At 34.2% G+C, this 8,891-nt stretch overlaps 1 protein-coding gene and 1 pseudogene across 1 annotated transcript; one reads left to right on the top strand and one right to left on the bottom strand.

The window, feature by feature from the left end:
* Positions 1–2,550: 2,550 nt before the first annotated feature.
* On the bottom strand, positions 2,551–2,833 carry LOC132002772 (small ubiquitin-related modifier 2-like). Its single transcript, XM_059377890.1, is given in 2 exon segments — positions 2,551–2,710; positions 2,712–2,833. Coding segments are annotated over 2 exon segments (282 nt in total).
* Positions 2,834–7,263: 4,430 nt separating this feature from the next.
* LOC132003089 (U4 spliceosomal RNA) lies at positions 7,264–7,389 on the top strand (annotated as a pseudogene).
* Positions 7,390–8,891: the final 1,502 nt, after the last annotated feature.

Below are 8,891 nucleotides of genomic sequence, written 5' to 3'. Positions count from 1 at the left end.
ATATAAGTTTAGACCATAGGGGAAAAAACATCATTGTTTTTAAAATGTCGCTATGCATCTCATCTATATATATGGTTTTGAAACAATATTCAACCAATTAAAATAGTGTTTCAGTATAATTGCCAATGAAGGCCACTTACATAACAATCATTTCACATTCGCTGTACACTTAGTAAAGGGACACAATTTAGATTTTGTAATTTTAATCGATTTCTTCAACTTTACAAAATTTACAAGTATAAGAAGGGGATCAAAGTATAAACGGATACACTTAAATAATAATAATAATAGTGAAATTCCTCAGATAAGACACAAGACATAATTTTAAGATTTAAAAGTTTAGTAAACTTCAAGCAGGAAAATTACAAAATAAACCATGCTTAAGAACATTACAGGCAAATTGCTACAAAAGAAAAAAAAAAACATGGTAAAAACACCCTTAAAAAGAACAAGAAAAATAAAAACTTTTGCAGCTAAACGAAAACTGAAGCTGAATAAAAAAGTAAGAGATTCTGTTGCCAGTAGACCTACAAAATACGTTATTATGCTGAATGACAACATATGAAAGCTACTATTTTAGGGAAAGATTGAGGAGCTTATCAGTAGTAAATATTTTGGGAAAATCTATTTTGCCTTAATTTTTTAAAATACAGATAGTTATTTAATAGAAAAAGTCTAAAATCATGTAGATTCATAAAAATAAAATTCATAATAGCAATTGTAGCATAAAGGTAGAGGGGTAACAAATTTACACAATTGTAAGTTTTCTACATTTTAGGTGAAGTAGTACAAAAATAACTAGGAGTAGATTGTGAAAAGTTAAGAATGTATTTTGTAGTTTCTCAAACAACCAATAAAACAAATAATACAAAGTGGTAAAGTAAAAAGTTGATAGGTAAATTAAAATTAATTTCTTTTTTTAAAAATATTTTATTTATTTATTTGACACACACACACACAGAGAAAGAGAGAGAGAGAAAACACAAGCAGGGAAAGTGGAAGAGGAAGAAGGCTTCCCGCTGACCAGGGAGCCGGATGCGATGCTGTATCCCAGGACCCTGGGATCATGACTTGAGCCAAAGGCAGCTGCATAACTACTGAGCCACCCAGGCGCCCCTAAAATTAATTCCTAAAAATTATTTAAAGACCGAGACGCCTGTGTGGCTCAGTTGCCTAAGTGTCTGCCTTTGGCTCGGTTCATGATCTCAGGGTCCTGGGAGAGAGCCCCACATGGGGCTCCCTGCTCAGAAGGAATCTGCTTCTCCCCCTCCCTGTGCCTCCTTCTCTCTGCTCATGCTCACGCTCTGCCTCTCTCAAATAAGTAAATAAAATCTTCAAAAAAATAAAAATAAATAAAAATTATTTAAAGACTAATGAGTATCACCTAAAGAAACTTTAAGTAAATTAAAGAAGTTATTTTTTTCTCTTTTTTAACATCTTGCATGTTAACCATATAATACTTCCTTTGCCCTAATTAGATATAAAAACAGAACAAACCATATCTAAGAAAGAAGGTGAACAAAAGCTCCCATGCTTTCATTCTCTGAACTTGATACAGCTTAAGTACTCTTTCTTCCACGATCCCCAAATTCCTCTCTCCTCCCTCCCGCCGTACACAAATCATTACCTTGAAAGACTTTGTAACTAGGGCTATGTTGTGGTGGAAAGACAATGGAGAACTCTTAATTAGATTATTCCAGTTAATTCAAAGTAATAATGTATTTGCACTTCTAAATTTATGAATGGTCCAGGCAGTTTTTAATTTTAAGATGTGTTAGAGAATTGTGAGATAGCCAGATATATACCCTGTACCCTCAACTCCATAACTAGAGAATTTTTTGCTTATTTATGAAGTGTTCTTGATCTCTATGAGTTTCTAAAGATTCAAAGGGTATTTCAGAGGAGGATTAAGAACTTTATGCATTTACTTAGTAATCTTAATCACCGCTAGCTTTTTTTTTTTTTTAACAAGAAGTCAATTTAAACAACAAGATGCTTGACTTGAAGGGAAAACTATATAGGATTCATTTCTGTTAGAGTCATTTATCCCTACTTAAAGACAAATTGCTCTACATGTAACAGCTACGTACAAAAAAGTTACAAAATTGTCCTTGGTTTTACAATGATAAATGAAAAACATTAAAATTCTCCAATTGAACAAGGTATGCAAGGATTTTTATGTTGTTTTTTTGTTAAACAGTGAGAGCAAAACAACTTACTAGAATTTAAAGATAAGAGCTGACTGAACGTGCCACTAATGGAGAGAGGGGTTATTTTCACAGACGCATTATTTTCCCCCATCCCATCTCCATTTGATGTCGATCAAAAGACACCATTGGCCGTTTAGTTAAAAAAAAAATGCAATATGCTTGTGCACATACCCAGTTACTTTATGTACAATAAAGAAATGGGGAAGGGGAAAATGAAAGAATAGAGAAAATTATACTGTAGTAGTCAGGATGTGGTAGAACCAAATTGCGACTTTCTAATTAAGAATATCTTTTCCATCTGGAGGAACCAAGTTCTGGAGTCAAGTAGCATGTTCCCTTTTTAGTAGACATCTCCTGTCTGCTGCTGGAACACATCAACTGTATCTCCACGCTCCATTTCCAACCGGGCAGGTGTGTCTGTTTCATTGACTGGCTGCCCAACAAATCCGAATCTGATCTGCCTCATTGACAAACCCTATCACTCACAATAGGCTTTCATTTACTAAGTGTGTATGCCTCTTGATCTTCAAGTGCACCACAGAACCATCCTGCGCCTCAAGCTTCAAATTAATACGATCATTGTTCTCAGTCTTGACTCCTTCCTTGGTCTTTTTGTCGACCATGGTGAGCGCTGAAGTCTTCTCAGCTGCCACTTCACAAAAGAGATTACCAGGTTCGCATGAAGAAGCACAGGGCCCCACCAGGAGCCTCAGAAGAAGGAGGCGGCGACCGGGGAGAAGGGAGAGGGTGCACGCACACACACCACTGGCTTTTTAAGATAGTTTCTACGACTGTAAAATGGAAGGACTGAATTAGATTGTAGTAAAAGTATTTTAGTTCTGAAATTTCATTATTATGATAATAGACACCATTTCTGGAGCATAAGCCAAGTGTTTCATATACATTACTTCATTTAAGCTTCATTACAAACTGTAGGGGAGAGATCATTATCCCTATATTAAAAAACATAAAATTAAATTTCAGAAAGTTATCTCCCCAGATAAGAGCAAGAATCCAAACGAAGTCAGACTTGGAAGCTATAAGAATTTGTGGGTTATTGAGGTATATATTATTGAGTAAATGATAAAGTATTAAGGTAGCATGGGGTCAAAATCCATGTAGTGACTCAGTCAACATTTACTGAATGCTTAATATAAGGATGCCATCATGTTTATTCTAAGTAATCAAAGATTTTTAAAAGCCTGTATCAAGTTATCTTCATTATTCACTATTTTATTAAATTACTTTTTTTTTTTACTTTTTTGTTGTCTAAAAGCATTTTCGACAAGTTCAGAATGCATAAGGATCATGTCTGAGTAAGTACTCACTAATAACACACATGTACAAATTAACAATTGATTAAATTAATGCAAAATACATAGAGTGATTTTCAGTATCTTTTTAAGCCAGTATATAATACCCACTTTTCTCCTCTGGCACTGGAGTGGGGATAAGAATCAAAATCTTTTTTCCTGATTCTGCTTCTCAGCTTAACCAAGTCATTTTATTTTTTGACAATTATTTTTTCTCTCTCATATAGTCAAGTGGTTAGATATTAATTAACCTCTATCTAGATGTTATCACTGATATTTCTATGCATTTTTTTGACATGGCCACAAAGTAGTATTTCATGGGAACAACCATGCCTAAGATGTTTAAATTATTTCATGGAAATTTATTCATGATGAATAACTTTGAAAAATTCAGAGTTAAAATGTTAATATTTTCTAAAACGTTTTCTTGTTCTAAAGTGACTGTGACTCACAGAAGATGATGAAGTGTAACATTTTTCTCAGATGATTGATCTGTGGGACACGCTTTAGGAAATGATGTTTCTAATTCCTCTTTTCTTTAGCTAATTAGTACACATACAGAACAGAAAGATTCCATTCCAAATTACATGGAAAATCTAAATGAGATGTAATTTTTTTAAATCTAATTAAATCTACATGTTGTTTGGAATTTTGATCTTTCTCAGATTAAATATTTTATTTTATTTTATTTTTAAAGATTTTATTTATTTATTTATTTGACAGAGAGAGATTACAAGTAGACAGAGAGGCAGGCAGAGAGAGAGAGAGAGAGAGAGAGGCAAGCAGGCTCCCTGCCGAGCAGAGAGCCCGATGCAGGACTCGATCCCAGGACGCTGAGATCATGACCTGAGCCAAAGGCAGCGGCTTAACCCACTGAGCCACCCAGGCGCCCTCAGATTAAATATTTTAAAGGAGTTGAAACATAGCAATCTATATGAGAAGTGATCACAACTAAAAGCCAACACCCGCTTTTTTTTTTTTTTTATAAAAGATGGATATAATTTAACAAGCTTTTTTAGGAAAGCTTATGAATATCTTGGAAGGAAATAATAATGGCAACATTTACTGAATCTGGGAAGGTGGTTTTGAATAAATACTAGGTAATCATAACTAATATTTTGGTGGACAAAAACAAAGAAAAAGGAAACAAACTCTACTAGTAATGCTAGTAACACTTGTACTAGTACTTGTACTAGTACAAGTAACACTTGTACTAGTAACTAGTAAATGATTAGATGCTTTATTTTTTACTCCATAGCCATTGGTTATTTGCTTTTTTTTTTTTTCACTTTTGAAGTTTTGGCTTAATGTTCTTGAATCTCATGTCTGCTAGCTTAACATAAACTCCTTCCCCTCAAGCATAGTAGATCAGTAATAATTATATCTTTGCAAAGAATACAGTGTTTTATATAAATGAATGTAAACAGATTCCCTAAAAGATCAAAAAATAATTCTCTTATTAAAGATTTTTTAGAGAAATATAGATAAGAGCTGCAGTCCAAATTGATTCAGAGTGTAAATCTGATTTTAATAAATGCAACATTTAAATCCCATGTAAATGTTTCTCATTAAATCCTAATGTGCATACACTATGTGAGTACTACAGAAAATTTACTTATACCATTCTATGAAATAGAACTTCAGTAAGTTGTTTTTGAATTGAAAACATTGGTCATATTTTGATGACATTACTTCATTGATTATACTTTAATTAGCATTGTATAAATCATGTAAGGTTTATAAAATAACTTAATAATTTAATCTTGAAAGACAAATTTTTGTATCCTGGCTGTAACATTACTTTTTATGCAGCTTTAATTAAAACTTACTATTTCATAAACTAGTTTATCTATTCAACTTACAATTTTACGCTGCATATAAGTCCTTACAAACAGGAAGAGTTTTAGGATTTTTTCCATTCCTTTAGTAGCCAAAAACAAAGTACTAAACAGTATATCACCAAAGAGTTTTTACTCCATTATGTGCTCTAAGTTTGGTGATAGACTAATAATAATAGTAGATAATTGACATAACTTATTTCTGCAATTAGAAGTCACGCATGTTTTTTCAGATTGAAAACCTCCAGGCAACTGTATTTCCCATCTACCAACCCAGGGTTAGATAACCAAGGAGAGAATATAATAAGGCTTACTGAAAAAAAATTTGTGAAATTACCATTGTAAAGATGTCATAATCACAGTGCCATTCTGGAAACAAGCCAAATAAACAATAGGATAATCTTGGAATTGAAACATAAATGTACACTAAGATGCCCAATAATTATAGGAAAGATCTTGGTGGGGTGGTCCCTAATGAACATAAAGAAGGAAATCCCAATTAGCTGTAGAAACCAAGAACAATACAAGGGAGGGAGGAATAACACCATGGCAGTTCCTGTGTAGGAGAATGGGAAAGTTTTAAGAGGCCTGAGTGATAAAATTCATGACGAGAACAAAATGTGGAGTCCACGCTACATCTAGTAGGTGTTTGGCATATTGAAGTAAGATCTGTGAAAGAAAATGTGGAACAGCTGGTCGTGTATTTTTAAACAAAATATTAAAACATAAAGCTCATGGAAAGGGAGAAAAGGTTTTCGTGATAAATTGCAATCTAAAAATTTCCAAGGGAGATTTCATGTGTTAACAACGTTTTCAGATTAATTACTATTATAGTAAGGACTCTGAAATCTTCTTGGGACCAGTATTCTTTTCTGAAAACCTCAAAGAAAGTTATCTTTGGAGGCGAACATAAGTTTATTTAGCTTTACATACAGCTTTCATGTTGGCACTCACTTGCTCAAATATCTTCAAAGATTAGTGCTTCCTGAAAGATAGAGTACATGTGTTTGAACCTCTCAATAACTAGCCCAATGTCATATTTTTAAAGAGCATTTACATTTTCTTTTTTTTTTTTTTTTTATGAGCCCTTTAAACAAAGCTGAACCCACTAGAGGCAGTTCAACCAACATTCCTTATACATTTACTTTCTAGACCATACAGAATGCTTGTTTTATTTTCATTCATCCTTCAGATTCTTTAACATTGATAAATCCTCCTTAATTATTCCAACATATACTGAGCTCTTCTTTTTCAAAAACTTAATAGTGCTTATCTAGACTAGAGAAACATAAGATCTGCAAGCTGACACATTTTAATAGCTAAATTTTATGCATTTTTCCAACAAAACAATGATAGGCTATAACTTATTTATTATAATATACTATTAGTTATAAATTTAATCAGAGGATTATAGAATACTCCCTTTACCCATGATTTTACCACCACACCAACAGGACTCCAGTATAATAACAAGAATTATACCCGAGTTGAAAGGCAGAATTCCCCCAAAGAAGAGTAATTAAGAGAAGCACAAAGTTAAGAATAGAGACAAACATATTAAGCACAGATGAACTCCTAGTCAGATTAACATAAATCCTCATGCTTAGTTCCTAGTACCCAATACAATATGTCTGCCTTTCTTAAAAAAAAAAAAAAAAATATATATATATATATATATATGTGAAAAACAGTTTGAGGAGACAAAGCAATCATGAAAAACACATTCAGATATGACACAGGTGTTAGAAGTATCAGAGAGGTTTAAATGATTGATATGCTAAAGAGCTCTGATGGAAATATTAGACAATATGAAAGAATAGATAAGTAACATAGAGAGAGAGATGGGAAGTTTAAGGAAAAATAGAAAAGAAGAACTGCTCAGAATAAAAAAACACAGTGACAAGCTTTGCGCAGTGGCAGTATCGTAGCCAATGAGGTTTTTTTTTTTTTTTTTGAGGTTTATCCGAGGCGCGATTATTGCTAATTGAAAAAAACACAGTGACAAAAATGAAGAATGCTTTTAAGAGTTTCGTTAGTAGATTTGGCACAAGGAAAGAAAAGTGAATAAGAAGTAACTTCTGCATTTGCAAAGAAACTTCTGAAACTAATGATTATCTGGTCTCTGTCCCCTTTCCTGGCACAGAGCTCCTAAAACTTGGAATTTCCTGTGAAGAGAGTGGTATTGGTGTTTTTGTTACAGTAATGAGATGACTTTTGGAATGCCCTCACCTAAGGAACCAACCACACTGGAAGAGTCCCCCCGTGACTGGAAGGTAGGAACTTTTTTTTTTTTTTTTTAATTTTTTAAAAGATTTTATTTATTTATTTGACACAGATAAAGAGAAAGAGACAGAGTGCACAAGTACGGGGAGCAGCAGGCAGAGGGAAAAGCAGGCTTCCTGCTGAGCATAGACCCTGATGTGGGGCTCCAGCTCAGGGTCCTGTGATCATCACCTGAGACACTTAACTGACTGAGCCACCCAGGTGCCCCAAGAAGGTTGAAACTTTTACTCTCACCCCTGTTCTCTGGGCAGGGAAAGGGGCTGAAGCTTGAATCAATCATCAGTGGTCAATGATTTAATCAGTCATGCCTATATAATGAATCCTCCCTTAAAAACAAAACAAACAAACAAACAAAAAACGGACTTGGAGAGCTTTCCAGTTGGTGAACACATAGAGGTGTTGTGAGAATGGTACCATGGAGAGGATAAAAAAGCCCCTACCCCACCCCCCCAGAACTCTTTCCCCACACTTTTCCCTATACATGTCTCTCATCTGGCTGTTCCTGACTGGTCCTTTCATACTAAACTGGAAATCAAGTAAGTAAAGAATTTCTTTCAGTTCTGTGAGCCACTCTAACAAATTAGTCAACTCCAGGAGGAGGTTGTAGGACCAGAAAATCACGGGTAACAGCCTGAGCTTGAGACTGGCACCTGAAGTTGGGTTGTTATATGGTGCTATTTTTAGGCTTTGGTTTATTTTACCCAACATATCAAACTTACTCACTTAATAAAGTTTTATAGTATTATTAACATTTTTGATACCTCTATGGTCTCTGTTGACACATTCTTCTCTATATCTAATATTGGTGTTTTTCTCTCTCTTTTTTTGTACATAAGTTCTAGCTAGTGGTTTATGAATTTTATTAATCTTTCAAAATACTAACATTTAATTTTGCTTTCCTTAGTTCACCTTTGTTCTTAAAATCATTGCATTATTCTGTTATCTTTATTATATAGATTTTTTTTTAAAGATTTTATTTATTTATTTGACAGAGAGAGATTACAAGCAGGCAGAGAGGCAGGTAGAGAGAGAGAGGAGGAAGCAGGCTCCCTGCTGAGCAGAGAGCCCGATGCGGGACTCGATCCCAGGACCCTGAGATCATGACCTGAGCCGAAGGCAGCGGCTTAACCCACTGAGCCACCCAGGCGCCCATTATATAGATTTTTTAAAATTTTATTTATTTATTTATTCGACACAGAGAGAGAGAGATCACAAGCAGGCAGAGAGAGAGGGGGAAACAGGCTCCC

The sequence above is a fragment of the Mustela nigripes genome, chromosome 15, assembly GCF_022355385.1.
Source record: "Mustela nigripes isolate SB6536 chromosome 15, MUSNIG.SB6536, whole genome shotgun sequence".
Lineage (NCBI taxonomy): Eukaryota > Metazoa > Chordata > Mammalia > Carnivora > Mustelidae > Mustela > Mustela nigripes.
The sequence above is the reverse complement of the archived record's forward strand: the minus strand, read 5'-3'. Positions and strand labels throughout refer to the sequence as shown.